General features: G+C 33.9%; 1 protein-coding gene across 2 annotated transcripts; it reads left to right on the top strand.

Annotated features, from left to right (window-relative positions):
- The first annotated feature begins 2,921 nt into the window (after positions 1-2,921).
- LOC110808472 (protein IQ-DOMAIN 17) lies at positions 2,922-5,807 on the top strand. 2 transcript variants are annotated; one of them, XM_022033973.2, is made up of 5 exons: positions 2,922-3,328; positions 3,490-3,789; positions 4,096-4,341; positions 4,472-4,609; positions 4,704-5,807. In XM_022033973.2, the coding sequence occupies exons 1-5, from the start codon at positions 3,197-3,199 to the stop codon at positions 5,511-5,513; spliced, it is 1,626 nt and encodes a 541-aa protein (XP_021889665.1). In that variant the 5' UTR covers positions 2,922-3,196; the 3' UTR covers positions 5,514-5,807. The 2 variants fall into 2 exon arrangements, with proteins under 2 accessions (XP_021889665.1, XP_021889664.1); XM_022033972.2 differs by having other exon boundaries at positions 2,930-3,373.
- The last annotated feature ends 11,523 nt before the right edge of the window (positions 5,808-17,330 follow it).

Below are 17,330 nucleotides of genomic sequence, written 5' to 3'. Positions count from 1 at the left end.
AGGGTTCCCTGAGACATGATGTTTAAATACCCATCCCGCATCGATCTGCATTGTCTGTCCACGTCAATGTGGAGCAAGGAGAGTCGTCCGATTATTATATGTTTCGACCGATTGCATGGAAAAATCTAAGTCATTCATCGTGATTATCTCGTTTGTGCACGCGAGACATGATTGGACCGTCAGATCGCCAGGCACACAGATCGTTGCGTGGCATCGATGTCAGCGTGTTTTGCCACACGGTGTGCTATGGTTTGCCGTGGCTGCTAACTGGGCCGTCCTACATGGTCGAATTTTTTTTTTTTGTAATTTTACCCCCTGTTTTCAAGTTTTCTGTCAAAAATATCCCTTTTTATTCAAATTTCACCATTTTTTCCCAAAATTATTTTCAATTTCGTCCATATTTTTATTTTTCTCAATAATTTAAATAAAATAAAATTAATTATTTATATAATTTTTATAAATAAAAATGATTATCCTGGACCGATTTTCGGGCCCAGGTATTACATTGTTTCATATTCAATTATTATCCATAGCACACTAACGAGAGTAAATTCTAATTGTACTATATTAATTAAGGAGAATATGCCCTTAAAATTGTAATAGAAGATACTTAACTTGTATCAATGTACAAAAAGTTTACTTAATAGTACCCTCATTTAAAATAAAAAGAATATTAACATTGTACTTCTTAGGTTGGATAATTAGTTCATTCATTCTTCTATAGGAGGTCATAAGTCGAGTTGGATCGGTCCTCTTATGTGTGTTATTGTTTGGAAGTTATTTTTATTTTAATGTGACTGGTGTATGCATATCATATAATTAATAAATGCATAAATTTACTAAAAAAAATTCAATACATTAATAAAAAAGATAATTATATGTAGATAGTCTAATATAATGGGGGGACATTTTAATATGAACCAGTTAAATTGCATAATTTTTTCTATGTTTATCACCAAATTAACTTTTTTCTCATTTATTATTTTATATTTCTAATATAAACAATTTTACAAGTGAAAATTCTAATATTTAATAGTTATCCAATATGAAATTTTTTCTTCTTCACATTCTCATGATTGTAGTATTATGGATCATATTGATGGATTGGTAGCCATCATAGTTCAACAATCACTGGAATAAAAAATGAATGGCTATATCTCTCCATATCCAAGCACAAATTGATGGAGTTGGATAAATTTCTTAGTATTTTAAAAAATTTAGGACATTGATTCTTCTAATACTATGTAGCCTTCTTCAACCAAAAGCAACTCTCTTAACAAGACATGGATGGCTTAACATTAATTTTCTTTTTTTTTTTTTTTTTTTTTTCACAACTAAGCACATGCTTTTAATTTTAAACTTGAGTTTTGATTTTCTAATACTTTACAGAATGATTTAAGTATATGTTTTCATTTGTAAAAGCTCCTTATAATTATCTCATATCTATTGGGAATGTTTAATTAGGAGGATCTTGTCTTAAAAAGTTTTAAGAGCTTTTTATGCTAATTATCATAAAATGATTACTCATAATTTAGATTTTTTTTTTTTTTTTTATATTGAAGTTACAATTTAAATTTATTAAAATTAGACAAACTCTCTCATTACAATATTTTTATCTTATAAAACATGGTAGACATCTCAATTGAGAGAACAAATGTTTTAATTATTTTTACTATTATCTCATTATTTTAAAGAAACTCCTTTCCTATTTATCAGTAACCAACTATAAAATGGTCTCAAGAAAGTCATGATAGAGATCATGACAAACTATAAAATGGTCAATCCGTTGGATGAACTTTAGATAATTCTTTATTTCTTTACTATACCTCAAGTCATTTTGCTTGATTTTTTCTTTTTTTTTTCATCTTTTTTTCTCTGGTTATTCAATGTTAATTTTATTTAAAATGAACTATAATATGTAAGGTAATATTCACATTCCTCATTCCAATGTATAATCTTATTAAATTGATTTGTCAAGATGAAATTTAATCTTTTGTTTTTCTTTCCTAAATGATTAATCGAATAATAAATCACTTTTTAGAAATGCTAGGCTAGATCACAAATGAGTGACACATAATCTTCTTACTTGTAATTCTTACAACAGCTAATAATGAGTTGTTGTGATGAGTAAATTAATCTTGCCTCTTACAATAAAAAAAATTAGAGTGCAAGGTAACATTACGATGTTTACTTTTAAAGACTATTTTAGTTGCTCCTTTAACTTCCAATTTTTTCATTATTTAAGAAATCTTCATTGGAATACTTCTACTCCATTAAATTTGAATATTTTATCTTTTTTTTTTGTTAAAAAAAAAAAAAACTTAGTCCCTAAACACCACTCATCAATTGTTCTTACGGGGTGATTTTTCACCATTTCTTTTATGATAAGTTCATAAATAATTTTAGACGGAAATAAGTTGATATATTACTGTCTAATTTATTTTATTTTTAATAGTTTAAATTAGTAAATATTATAGTAATGTGATGATATTATATTTTTATATGATAATCTAAAATATAAATAAAATTACTTATATTTCTGTATAATTTTTTTACATAATCATATTTTTATAAAATAATACAAATGATATGATTATCTTTTTATAATTTTCTCTTTTTCTTAGTGCACAATTTTATTTACTAAAGCTTGAAGGAAACCCCTTGATGTGCACCAATCTTTTAGCACATGGCAATGCCACTTTCTATATACCTACCTCATTTTTTTACAAAAAAAAATTTATTAGTTGCTACTTTATTATACATATACTAAAATTTTGCTCAAAAAAATATATGTACACTGAACCATATTTTCTCTGGAACTGTATAGTAAAATATATTATGAACTTCCATGTATATATATATATGCTTTTAAAATATGAATAAACGTGTTGCCGTAGTGTCCGAGTTCCGACATCAAACGCTTGAAGCTTTGGGCATATAGCCATAAGATATTGCCGTGGATATATTAGTTCTAAGCATTTAACAGTCATCAGTTTTCCTCTCTCACACGTTGAGCATTAAATTATCTTCCTCTTCGCTGTCCCTGTCACGTTTATAGAAGTGGGCTCTGTATTTTTTTGTACAGATGGTTAAAAGGACCCCACATCTTTACCTCACAGTTTCTGCCTCTTTCCGACCTTTCTCTTTAGCTGCATTTGCTGTAAATGCAGCCGCTTAATTGCTTTAACCATTTCTTATGATGGGGAAGAAAGGAGGCAGCTCCTGGTTGACCGCGGTGAAAAGGGCTTTTAGATCTCCTACTAAAGAAAGTGATAAAAAGAGTAGCAGAAGACGAGAAGATGAGGACCTAGATGAAGATGATGATAGGGTCTTGTGTTGTTCTGCACTCCAACTTTTTTTTTTTTCTAAACAAGTTAATTAATTAACTAATTAATTGCTTTGGGTTTGGTTCTTGATCTGTGTTTGCCGGCTATGTAAGGATCATTTATAACTTACAATGTTGATTTTCCATTTGTGGGTATTTTGCAGAAGAGAGAAAAGAAAAGGTGGATTTTTAGGAAACCAACGAGCCAAGAATCAGTCACGCAACAGACACCACCCAAAACTACTACAGCTTCTCAGAGTAGTACCGGTGCTGACCATACAGCGGCGACTGCTGCCGAGCAGAGGCACGCTATTGCAATGGCGGTGGCTAAAGCAGCAGCTGCAGAGGCTGCAGTAGCCACCGCGCAGGCCGCGGTGGAGGTGGCTCGGCTCACTAGGCCCTCTAATCAGGCCAGAGAGTATTATGCTGCCATTGTCATTCAGACGGCATTTAGGGGATATCTGGTAAGCAAAAATGAGATTTGATGTTTTCTAAAAGATTAATGTAGAAAGTAGAGTGAATCTCTTTAAACATAAGTCAAATAATAGATTTTAGTTACATCCTACAGTTTCAACTTTTTTTTTTCCTTTTGGGTTTTTCTGTTGATCGAATATGACACTTGTTGAATTCGAAGTATGAAATTTAACATGAAGGGAACAGAGGAAAAGTCGATTAATGATAAACTTTATAACATTGAAGACTCGATTAATCAACAAATTTTGATTTGTTTTTTCTGATGTATGTGTTTATCTATGGGGTGGGTGGCAAAGGCAAGGAGAGCTCTACGTGCGCTTAAAGGGTTAGTGAAGTTACAAGCTTTGGTTAGGGGCCACAATGTGAGAAAACAAGCCAAGATGACTCTTCGCTGCATGCAAGCTCTGGTTCGAGTGCAGGCCCGGGTGTTGGATCAGCGCATGAGGCTCTCCCATGAAGGAAGTAGGAAATCTGCTTTTAGTGACACCAATAGTGTTTTGGAATCTCGTTATCTCCAAGACATTTCAGATAGAAGATCTATGGTCGGTTGATTCATTTTCAAGCCCTTTTTTACTTGGAACGAAACTAAAGATAATTTTTGCTTAACCCATGTGGGTTTTTACAAAAATTAATTTTTGTCTGATTCTTAGTTTTGGGTTTAATTTGTCATAGTCAAGAGAGGGAAGTAGCATTGCAGATGATTGGGACGAGCGGCCGCACACAATTGAGGAGGTTAAAGCCATGTTACAGCACAGAAAAGAGGCTGCATTGAAGCGTGAAAGGACCTTATCTCAGGCCTTCTCTCAACAGGTTCAGACTTATATTTCATGTCTGCATATTCAATGTTTTAATCCTGTTCAATTCATAAGCTAATTGTCGTAATTTTCCTGAATCAAAACCAAAGATTTGGAGAAGTGGGAGGAGTCCATCAATGGGCGATGAAGGAGAGTTGGAAGAGAGACCCAAATGGCTGGATCGTTGGATGGCTTCAAAGTCATGGGACTCCAGAGGGAGAGCTTCAACTGATCAAAGAGATCCCATCAAAACGGTAGAAATGGATACGGCAACAGCTCAACCTTACTCATACTTAGCACCTAATTATCGAAGAACAATGCATCAAAACCAACATCACCAATATCAACTCCAAAACCAAAGGCCTAGTTCACCTCTACATAGAACCTACCAAAATGCAACACACCACCACCACTCACCTGCCACGCCCTCGCCATCCAAATCTCGGCCTCTTCAAGTCCGCTCAGCAAGTCCTTGCTGTCAAAAGGAAGACAAAACCTACCGTACATCCCAAACGCCAAGCTTAAGATCCAATTACGTTTACAATGGTATCGTGCACCAACAAGGAAGAGGTGATTGCTCTAGTAATAGTGGTAACACCATTGGTGGTGCACCATTGCCTAATTACATGGCAGCAACTGAGTCTGCCAAGGCTAGAATCAGGTCCCAAAGTGCGCCTAGGCAAAGGCCATCTACCCCTGAAAGAGATCGTGTTGGCTCAGCAAGGAAACGACTTTCGTTCCCAGTCCCGGATCCTAATGGAGCTTATAGACATAACCTGAGGAGTCCGAGCTTCAAGAGCATAAGTGGATCACATTTTGGATTGGAGCAACAATCTAACTATTCTTCCTGCTGCACTGAGAGCCTTGGGGGAGAGATTTCCCCTTCTTCAACCAGTGATCTTAGAAGATGGTTGAGGTGAATCAACTTTAAATTTTTTTCTTTAGATTGTTTTCCAGCAGCCTAGGATGTAATGTAACGCTACAGGTACTGTCTTTTATGTTTTCTGGATTTCCTTTTTTCTTTTTGTTATTTTCTAATTTTTCACCTTACAAATTTGGAAGTAAGGTGTATCTAGACCACTCTCCCTGCTTGAAACTTGTTTTCTTCCATAACCAATCTAGTGTAAACTGTAAACTCTGTAATTTGCTGAAGATTTGTTCTTCCATGATTGAAAAATATTAGAATACATGGTTTTATTTCTTTTTTCTTTCCACTCATCATTGTGTTCAGGGATAGTTTTGTACTAATTTATGTATTTGTTGGACAATTTTTCTTAACACTATATCAATTTGGGCTCAAAAATAGCATAAGCCTTCTTTATCTTTTGGTAAAATCTAAACACCTTGCAGCAATATTTTATATATGGGGTTTTCTTGCAAAAGCGTCTTTTTGTAGCCTTTTTTTTTTCTTTTTCCTTTTCCACGAATGATCCAGCTGAAACCAACACTACTTGCAGTGAATGTGATTTAAAAAATTGACAAGGATGGTGAAATTGATGCCAGTTACCTTGTTTACACATCACAACAGGCATTATCCGCTGAAAAGCAACCCTTGGCTTTTTCATGTTTTATAAAAACGTGCTTCGCAGCTTTTGCTATCCAGTTTTCTATCGATGCAGAATAACATGATTACTGAATGTCGCTCATTAACAACTCAAACTCTCATGATGATTTTTCAAATATTCGGTGCACTTTCACCAAAAAAAAAAAAAGAAAAAGAAAAAGAAAAAGAAAGCAAAATATTCTTTCCTGTTAACACATAGCAACGAGACCAGGGTTCCTTTACTAGGGGTGACGAAACTCTCAGTAAATTGATTACATCAAAATTTTCAGGAACTTTTCAAAGAAATAAAAGTTATGTTGGAGTTTGATTCAATGACATGATTTTTTTTATTTACTTTAAAAGATTACTGTTATGGTTATTTCTGGTTAACTTCATGGAGGTAATTCGGGTTTGAACTTTATCTCCAAGAATTTACGACAAAATTAAAAGCAATTGAATCAAATGTATTCATGTAAAAACTAAACCAAACATAGAGCATTTTATATTGAGTACACAAATATAGTGGTTGAGTTAGAATTTTATACAAGAGACGGATGATCTTTTTTTTAGAAACATTGAAAATTCATTCAATGCAGTAGGGTATAAGAGTACAGCAATAAAAATGAACCAAAAAAGTAGGAGACTCCATAATATAATATTGACTAATTGTGTTGCAGAAAGCTCCTTTTGTCAGAGCATGAGCTACCCTATTACAATCCCGAGAAATCTATGACATAAATACAGATTGAAAAAAGGAATTGAAAAAATACAATCATCAACAAGTAGCCCAAGTTCTGGAAATGAAGTATTTAGCTTTAGATTATTCACAGGATATTGTGAATCGCTTTTCAGCTGTATGCAGGGTATCACCAGATGAGCAGCAAGTTGCATTCTAAATAATATAGAATGTGCTGCTACAGTATCTATAGAAACAGGAGACGGTATACGTCTCATTGTTGCAAGACAAGACCGCCAAGAGAATCTCGACAAGCCACTCCAGGTCCTGTCTCTCCATAGGACCAAGGAAAGACTCACAATTGAGTTTGAAAGTAACAAGAAGCGCCCAGTATGACAACAACTTCTCTTCAATGTGCTCCTGAGGAAGATTGATAGATTGAATCTGGGTGACCTTTAGCTTGTCAAAATGTACCTGTATTTTTTGATTGAGAGATTGAGGAGAAATCCATTCACCCAACTGTACCCATTGGTTTTGCTCCACCATATGGCCTGTATTGTGTACATCAACCATGTGAAGTGAGATCAAAATCTGATAAAGAAAGGAGTTCCTAAACAAGTTAAACATATTTGGAGGGCTTAGTGTCCATACAGCTTGGGCATATATACATGCTTCTGAACAAATGATCTACATGTTCCTCCCCTTCCCCACACATTGGACAAGTTTTGTTTAGCTGTATAGAATTTTGAGTTAAGCAGACTCTGATAATGAGCATATCTCGGATCACATGCGACGTCAAATGTTTCATCCTTGGAATTGTATTGGCATTCCACAATATTCATATCTGAACATAAGGCTGCAGCACCAGGAAGGACCAAAGCACTTTGTTCATGTGCCAGGTGACATCCTGTCCTAACTGAATAGGCTTCATTTTGTTCATAAGCCCATACAAGTTTAATCTAGGGGTAGTCTCTAACATAAATGCACAGTAAGATAAAGAATGTACCTAGTCCATGTTCCACCATGAGTGTGTGGAATCATCAACTTAGAGATCATTGTGAGATTAGCATTCATCGATCTGCAGTCCAAACTTTGCATGGATGTTTTGAAGAATCCACTTATCACTCCAAATGTGGACATGGCGGCTATCCCTAATTCACCAGTGTAATATTTCAAAGAGCAGTTTTCATCCCACTATGATCCTGCGCAATGTGTAACTTGCTCTAGAGCCCGACTTAATATGCATAAAATCCTCACTATGAAAATACTTGATCCACAGCAGATTAAACAACATAGAATGGGGATGAATTAAGTTTGTCTAGGTGATTAGGATGGGTGTGGGATGGAAGTTCTCATTGTAGAGTAACTTTTAACTTTTAATTTTTTAATTGTTATATAAATATTTTTTACTAACTCTTTTGTCAAGTAATACTTATTTCATATATCTTTATTTGAGTCATATTAATTTTTATAATTTTACTTTCAGTAAAATGCAGAGGATATTGTAAACTTTTCTTATTTTCATCTTAAAAATTTAAACCTTAAGCTTGGTGTGCAAACTAATATTTATTCACAGGGCAAATTGGCTCATCTGAGCATGTTCAATAGTCTATAATACTAAAACGTTTTTACCAATTCAACTAGGCATTTGTTTATACCAATTCAACATGCAATTTCTCACAAACCTAATATATTACCAATAACCATGCACTTGTATTTAGTCGCTAGTAGCTTTAAAGCATTGTAACAATAAACAACACTAAAATAAGGTGATTGATTATTAGTTTAATAAGGAAACGAAAATCAAAAGATGCACTTATAGAAAATAGATCATGGAAACCCAAATTAGGGGGTGTCTTTTACAACTATAACTTATGTTGTGAATTTTAAAAGTGCTATTAAGACAATGATCCATTAAAAGTATCTTTAGTCAAAGTTGTTTGATATTTGATAAAAAAAATTAGTAAAAAGTTCTATCATTATGCAAAAGTAGAAAATGTATGCTCAGTGATATGATTTTTAAAATTTCAAGTATAAATTTTTTAATAAAATCCAAATCTACCTTCTAAAATTACATATTAAAGCCCATTTGGCATAACTTTTTGTTGTGGTTTCTACATATTATAAGCACTTTCACCAAATAGAAAAAATGTAAAGTGTTTTTGACATCAGTCAAAGCTAATATCTTTTTTTTTTGGATAGATTTAGAATAAAAAATTACAATGTGTAACTTTTAGAAAATGATTTTACTTTTTATTAAAAATTTACACTTCATATTTCAAAATTCAATTTCACCTAATACAAATTTTTTTTAAGTGACAGCAGTTTATATAATTATCTTTACCAAATATCAAATAATTTTTACTAAAAGTATCTTTAGTAAACAACTATCTTAACAACACTTTTGAGACTCATTACATGAGCTACAAGCCATCCAAATGCCCATTATAGCTTTTCCATCTAAATATATCAAAAGCAAATTTTGACTTTAACTTTTTCCAAAAACACTTCGAATTTTATCTATTTAGTTAGAAAATTAATTTTAGAGCACAAAAGTCAAAGTCAACAATTCAGTCAAATAGAGTCTTATTAAAACTATGAAAACAAAAACCAAAGTCACCTCTCTTCACATAAATTCAAACTCCATGATTATCTTTTTTTAAAAAGCCAAACATTGGACGAGAAGACAAAAACATAAACATCAAACAAAACAAATTTTGAAAAATTCGTGAAAAATCATATATCAAAAGAAAGAGTAAACATAATAAAAACATAACCTCTGGCTTTTTGTTAGGTCCATTCTTTAGATCTTTCTCTTCTTCTTTTTCTTTTTCTCTCTCTCTACAATTTAGAAACCAAAATAGGAAACAAAATGAGAGAAGGAAAATGGGTCTTGAACCCATTTATTTTGTTTTCAATCATTTTATTCCTTCTTTCTTTCTCATTTATTTTCCTTTCTCAATTTCTCTACCTAAAAACTGAAAGAGAAATAGGATTCAAGAACAAAGAGGAAATTGAGAGAAGAGATCGAAACCCACATTATTCATTATAATGATATCTCAATTAGTACATGCAAATAAGGTATAAATTATTGATATAAAAATTAATAATCATTGTTAAGTTAGTTCGCAAACCTTAGATACCGAAGGTATCCTTGGGGCGATCATGTAGTTCCTACAGGGTAGAAATGACATGCTTGATGCATAGAATGTTAAAAATTATAACATACCAGTGAATACTGAAAATGATAAGGATTTTTCTTATGAGGGGCAATATATCTCCTGATTATTTACCAAACCTATGGATACAATATGATCTAATTTATTATTGGGTCCAATATCTAAGGGCTCACATGTATCATGTCAATGTATTCAAACATACATTGGTTAAATAACTGCAAATTGATTAGTTATGTATTAGCTTTACAATGTTATGTAAGATTATAAAGCTTACAAATATGTTATATATAGATATATTACAAACAAAAGTTACAATACATATAATAAATTAGACTTTCATATAATACCTTAAGTAAATTTTATGTAATAATCAATAAATTTCATTTAATTTTATGTCTACACATGTCAAAATCTTAGCACTAATTGAATCAATTTGACAAATATTTGGACATAAATTGACAAACAACCAATAACAGTATTAATATTTATTAGTGTTGAATACAAATATAAATGGAGTAAAGCCAAGCGATAAAGCAACGAGTTTTGGTCCCACTATTCGAAAGTTTAAATCCTTCCATCTTAAGGCCTACTTATTACAAACTAAATATTAGACTATAGAACAAATGTAGCGCCCGGAGAAAAGGAGCCGAAAAAAAAAAAAAAAAAAGCCACGTCGGCAGCCACGTCAGCAGGCCCGGTCAGCAATCCCGGCCAACCGGGGCCTGCCACGTGGCAAGACCACGTCACTCCGGAACGGGCCACGTTGGCGATCCGCATCAGCGCGATCGGACGGCCCAGATCAATCGCGCGATCGGACGGCCCAGATGCAATCGCACGGACGGCCCAGATTCAATCAAAAACGAACGGCCCAGATTAAAACAAAATGGACGGCTGAGATCAAAAGGCAAGGGGTTATAAATAGAACCCCCACACCAGACCACAAACCCTAGCCGTCTGCCGCTCGCCGGAGAAGACAAACCAGAAGCCGGCCGCCGCCACCCGCCGCCGCGCCGGGGAAATTTTTGATCGCCGATCGAGGTAAATTTCATACCCCCGACTCGTTTTTTCACGCTGATTCCTCCTGTGGCCAAATCGGAGCAAAAATCCCAGCCAAACGGCCAGAATACGCGGCCGAAGACCAGCGGCGCCGCCGCGCCCCTTCTCGGTTTTTGCCTCCGACGAGGCCCTTCCCGGCCTCCGTTTGATGCAATTTTTATATCACCGTGATCACCATTCTTTTCTCTACAGGTTGACCGGAGCCGAATCACCAAAACACGAACCTCGCCGGAGAGCCGCTGCACCCGAGAGCGCTGCCGTCGGTAAGCTCCATTTTTCCGTGATTTTTTGGCCCCCTGAGGGCCCTAGGGTTGTTTTCTCGCAGGGACCGATGCGAGTGTGGCCGAATTCGGCCAAAAACGGCCGAAAACAGCCAACCCGAGGCGAATCGCCGCCGCTTGTCGCCGGAGCACGGCGGAGCCGCCGTGCCGGAGTTGCGATATTGGCCAAAAAGGGGCCCTGAGCCTAATTTGAGATTTTTTGGAACACGTACAGGTACCGTTAGTGCGTTTCAGTTCCCCGGAAAAAATTTAGGAAAAATTAGGAACAGCCTGTAGGCGCACTGTGAATCGTATTTGAATCCCGAAAACAGGTAAGGACCCCTCACCCTATTTCCTATCACGGTATTAAAGTTCAAAATGATAAAACGGTATTTCTTGAATTAACGAATGTGTGAAATTGCTTAAGGTGGCTAATGGAGCCCGAGTCTAGTGTGATTGGTGATTTACTGTTATTTGGCCTGTTTACAGCTTTAAATGCAAAATGAGGTTTGATGTGTTCATTTTACAGATTTGTGTGCATATACTACGTTTTTATTAATTATGGGTTGAATGACTGAAAAACTGATACTGTATGTTGTCTGTTTGGCATGAATTACGATTTGCTTGTTTAAATGTGAATTGATGATGCTGACTGAGGAAAAGGAAAATAAAAATTGTGTAGACTGATAATTGTATTATGGGGTCAGCTTGACAAGATATCCTGTGAGATGGTGGACGGACCGGGTCCGTAGGGAACCCTACCGGGATTGTGGTCTCACATGCCGGACGGGGTATTGAGATCTTATGGTTTTGGCGCCCATATCGGACGGGGTATGGGGACGGCCTTGGAAACTGATTATGAATGTTAAAGGTTAACGGGTAGCGGGACCCCTATGGACCCCCACGGATACTACTAGGCTGGTAAATGAGAAAAAGATATGTTGTATAATGATTGAATTACAAGAGGCGTGATAAGTGTTATGTTTTACAGCTTATATTATTCCATGATTATGATAATGTTATTGTTTTTCTTATATTGTTTCATAAATTCCACCGAGGTAAGTGGATGGTAAAGGTTTTATCATAAATAAAAGGATTTGTTGTAAAACATGCTCCATGGGTCCTTTGTGTTTTCTACCTACCTTTACCTCTGTGACGGTGAGATATCGTGATGTTCTTACTGGGCTAGTGTAGCTCACTCCTTATTTAACCATTTCAGATCAGGAAGACATGGTTCCCGAGCCCGTTCCGCAGGAGGACGACGAAAGGGATGCCTAGAGACTCTGTAGTCATACTCATAGCTTTATTTTCGAGTTTCTCTTTTAGTTAGTTTAATCTTTTATATTTTAAGTACGTTTTTTATTTTCGTGTAAGGGATGTTAACTGAAATTTTGATCTCGCTTCCGCATTTGATATATTTAAATACTCATTTCATTTTAATATTTCCGGGGTCGTTACAACAAATATTATACTTTTGAATAACTTTCTATTTCGTTTAAGATCCAAATATTATAAAGAATGTGATTTGTATCTAATTTTTAGTGATTATAGATAATGTAATTTGATTCTACATATTTTGTAACAGTCTGAACCCCAATGTCGGTGGGTACGGATGTTTGTACAATATTGTCAACTAATAAAACTATTAAATATTAAATATACAACAGAACTATACTTTAATACACATCTTTTAGAACATGATAATTATTTGTTTATAAATAATTGAGGTATCTAAATTAAATTATAATTTTAAAATAAAAAATTAATAAAATTTTCTTCACAATCTTCTATTGATTTTGAACTTGTTTTTCATCTCCTCTGACCTGGGTGGAGGGTGAATTGGGGTGAGTTTCATGAGTTCAGTAAGAAAAATAATTTTATAATTAAGACTTACAAACACACATTCATGCAAAATGTAAGATATAATGATATTTTAGAATCAAAATATCAACCAAAACATCATAAATAAATATACAACAAAACATCAACGAACAGTTATCTTAATATTTTTCATTATGTTCTACTCTTATTCCTACAAATTATTTATGAAGTCTTATACTCAATTCAAATCATTCTTTCTCAATTATTCACATTATTTTTTCGTAATATTTCTCTACCCGAATATTACACACCCACTCAGATATCACATCTACACTCGAAATATCACAATACACTTGGAATATTACATCTAAGATTTCACTACGCAATGCCATTTATATCGTTATCAAAGAGAGGCGAAAAGGATCCCCCATCGTATGGATATGACACACAATCTCACATTGGCCACAGTAGCTATGTTTGCTAGGTGACCCATACGCTCACAAATACCTATCCACATCTAGATTAGGTTTCAAATAACTATCCATGTGCAAGTTCACCATATCCGCTGAACTTCAGTCACACACACCCTCCCCTCATCGATTCAAACTAAACGAGTAAGGTACTCAAGGTTCTTACACTCTATACTCTTTTCAAATCTCTCTCATTTCTAATTCATTTATTTCATACATAATATCTTAATTTCTATGCATAATTAAACACAAATATGGACACCATTTCATACATACAGATTACATATTCACACGCATCACATGTGTACACTCATATAAATATACACACATATATTATAATACAGACATGTACCGTCACTATATGTATCACCCAGAATATATATATATTCACACACACACACACACACACACACAACGTCTACCAATACATATACATATATTTATACTTAAACACGCATACAAAATCACACACAACACATCATACATAATTATTCACATGTTTGTTCTTGTTAGTTTTATTCTTATCAATTCATATCTCATTTACCATATATTTTATATATATACACACACGCATGCGTAACAAAATAAATACTATATAAACACACATAAATCCAAATTGTACATATTAATTATATTTACATTACATTACACATACATTTAAACATTCACACATATTGTACTATATATATACACATTTATACAAATATATGATTTATGTCTCCGTACGAAATACATATAATTCTTACCTACAGTGTAATAAGAAAAGCTTTCAGAATTCTTTTTAACTCAGTCTACAATCCTCTTAGAAATTGAAATACCATTGGAGTAATTTTTCTTGTTTATAATAAAAAAACACACATTAATTTAAAAATAATTTCGAAAACTATGTAACGGGAAATAAGGAATAGATTTTACCTTGGGACACGTAGTCCCAGTCGCCAACATCACCATGTGTTACCACACACGTGTTACCGAAAATGCCATGCTCCGATGCCAGAATCAATGCGCATCGCTGCGTACGGCATACCAACAACAGATTTGGTCACTGTGCATCCTTTTCTTTTTCCTCTTTTTTTTTATTTTTTTATTTTCTTTTCTTTCCCCTTCTTTTTCTTGTCTTTTTTTCTTTTTTCTTTTTTTTCTTTCTTTCTTTTTTTCTTTCTTCTTTTTTTTTTCTTTTCTCTCTTTTCTTCCCTATGACTACTTTCTCTTTCCTTTGTCATGAACCATGGCCATTGCACACTTCCTCTCTGGCTACACATAAATCCTTCATTCACCACGCACATGAACTTCTTCTCTGGCAAGTTCGCTATGTGTGGAGGCCCTCGATTCGGTCCGCTGTGCTCTCTTCTCTTTCTTCTTCCACTTCTTCTTCTTCTTTCTTCCTTTCTTCTTCTTCTCCTTCCTGTTTCCTTTTTTCTTCTTCTTTTCCTTCTTTTTTCTTTCTTTTTTCTCTTTTTTTTCTTTTTTTTTCTTTCTCTTTCTACCCATCTGCATCTCTTCTCTCTTTTTCCTCTTTTTCTTTCCCTAACCAATGATAATTATTCTCCTTTTTCTTTCTCTTTCGGTTGCAATGTCGCGCAACACCATACAACCCATCTCTCTCTGTCGTCAGTGTCGCTCAACCCTCTCTCTCCTCTCACAGTCACGTCTCTCTCTCCTCGCTCTCTCCTCTTTTTTTTCTTTTTTAATTATTTAATTACACATATATTGGTCACGTGTTCCTTTTTCTACTCCCATAGTGCACCTTTGGGTTCTTTTTTTCTTTTTTTATTTATAATTAGTTGTATATATATATTTATTATTATTGTTATTTTCTTTTCTGTTGTACCAGCTTTCTCCTTGATCTCTTTTCTCTTTCTTTTTTTTCTTTCTTTTTATGTTATTTAATTACACACATATATATATATATATTATGCTCATGTGTTTCCTTATTCTGCTCCTAGAGTGCACCTCTGGGTTCTTATTTTCTTTTTTCTATTTTATTTTTCATTTATAATTAGTTGTATATATATATTTTATTATTTTTTCTTTTCATTTATACTAGCTTAGCACTAGCTGGATATTATAAATCTTCCCCTTTAAAACAATTTGGTCCTCTAAATTTCACATCAAGGAATTAGAATCACTCACCTCCCTACTTGGGAAAATTTCTCATTAGTAGGAGATTTTTCTCTTAGTAGGAAGATATTTATCTCTATTGGAGAATATCTGTCACTTGAGTAAATTTCTCGCATGTGGGAATCTCCTCTTCTCTTAGAAAATTTGATCTTTTAAATTTTTATTTGTAAAAAACTTGAAACAACCATCCATGTATTCTATTGACTTATTCGTCAACAGGTTGGAGTGGTCATAACATTTCCATTGGTGGAAATATCTTTGGTGAAATTATACTCATATTTTTTCAATTTCATTTTGTTCGACTAGTTTCTAAGGTGTGTTTTTCTATTTATGAGTTTAAACGTAATGGTGCTTTATTCAGATTTTTTTTTATTTTCTGGAAATAGTTGGTCTGGTTTAGAGAATTATTGTTTAATTTTATCCTTTATTGATCCTTTACTTTTACGTGTCTGATTTAAGTTATTAGTTTTCTAAATTTTAATAGTTAGAGTATGGTTAGTTAAAATGCGTTTAAAAAGTTATGGAATCAATGATTATTTCTAGAGGTGATTAGAAATTCTTTTCGAGCATATTCAATCATTAGTTTGTTATGAACTATTATATCTAGTTCTAGTTCTCGCATGTACCATTCATGTTCCTAAGAATTCCAAAAAACTACTCTTAAGTATGACCTTAAGATACGAGTCACTAATTTATCACACCATCAATTTACTCTCTTTGGTTTGAAGAGAAAAATCATCCTGGTATGGTGATGGTGGTCCATCATGCTTCTACTACACTACTCTGATGAGAAACATATTGAAAATTTTCTGAATAATTGGATATGAGGACAACTCCTACGACTATATCCCTCACATGTGGAATTTATAGAAATGAGGATTCTAGTTAGGCTTTGTTTGATTTTAGTTCTTAGGATGACAATTTTTTTTCTAAGGATCTAGTTATTTGTTTCCCTAGGATTGATTACTATTGGAGTCTTTAAATGAAGTTGGAAAAAGAATTTTGGAATAGTGAGGATATTTGTTTTCCAAGAGGAATGCAAGGAAAATTCTTAGAAAAATTTAAATCGTCATTTGGTTTCTATTAGGTCTAGGATTTGTTATATGTAGTGTATCTATTTGGAGTTTCTCTTATTTTGGGAATTTCTCCCTATTGGAAAAATTTTACTTGAGAGATTTTCTTTTTACTTAAAGGATTTCTTTTATTTAGGGAATATTGCTCTCATTTAGGAAATCTCCCTGCTAGAAATTTTTTTTAACTAAGGAATCTTTGTACTATGTTGGGAAATTTCTCACACTAGAGAATTTTCTTCCTTTTAAGGATTCTTGTTGTTCGAGAAATTCTATTTGAGGGTTTTCTAGTGCTACTTTGTGGACTTCTACCTGGATGAAAAATTTTCTCACAGTTGAGACATTGGCTCCCAATGGGAAAGTGTTTCTTGTTCTTAATGAATTTTCTCTTAATTGGGTTATTTCTCTCACCCCCCCCCCCTCAGGAACTACTTTCTTAACTTAAAAGAAATTAGATGTTTTTTCTTAAGAACTTTGTCACAGTCATTTGACTCTACGGGGTCAATAGGTAAATAAAAGGTTAAGGCTCTGATGGTTTTCC

The sequence above is a fragment of the Carica papaya genome, chromosome 5 (genome assembly GCF_054855325.1).
Source record: "Carica papaya isolate Zhongbai chromosome 5, ASM5485532v1, whole genome shotgun sequence".
Lineage (NCBI taxonomy): Eukaryota > Viridiplantae > Streptophyta > Magnoliopsida > Brassicales > Caricaceae > Carica > Carica papaya.
Note: the sequence above shows the minus strand (reverse complement) of the source record. Positions and strands in the feature narration are given on the sequence as shown.

Excerpts from the sequence above, each read along its gene's own strand:
- LOC110808472 (XM_022033972.2), top strand. The coding sequence starts at position 3,197 with ATGATGGGGAAGAAAGGAGGCAGCTCCTGGTTGACCGCGGTGAAAAGG. Across the intron at positions 4,342-4,471 it reads TTTCAGATAGAAGATCTATG|TCAAGAGAGGGAAGTAGCAT; the intron begins GTCGGTTGATTC and ends AATTTGTCATAG. Across the intron at positions 4,610-4,703 it reads CTCAGGCCTTCTCTCAACAG|ATTTGGAGAAGTGGGAGGAG; the intron begins GTTCAGACTTAT and ends TCAAAACCAAAG.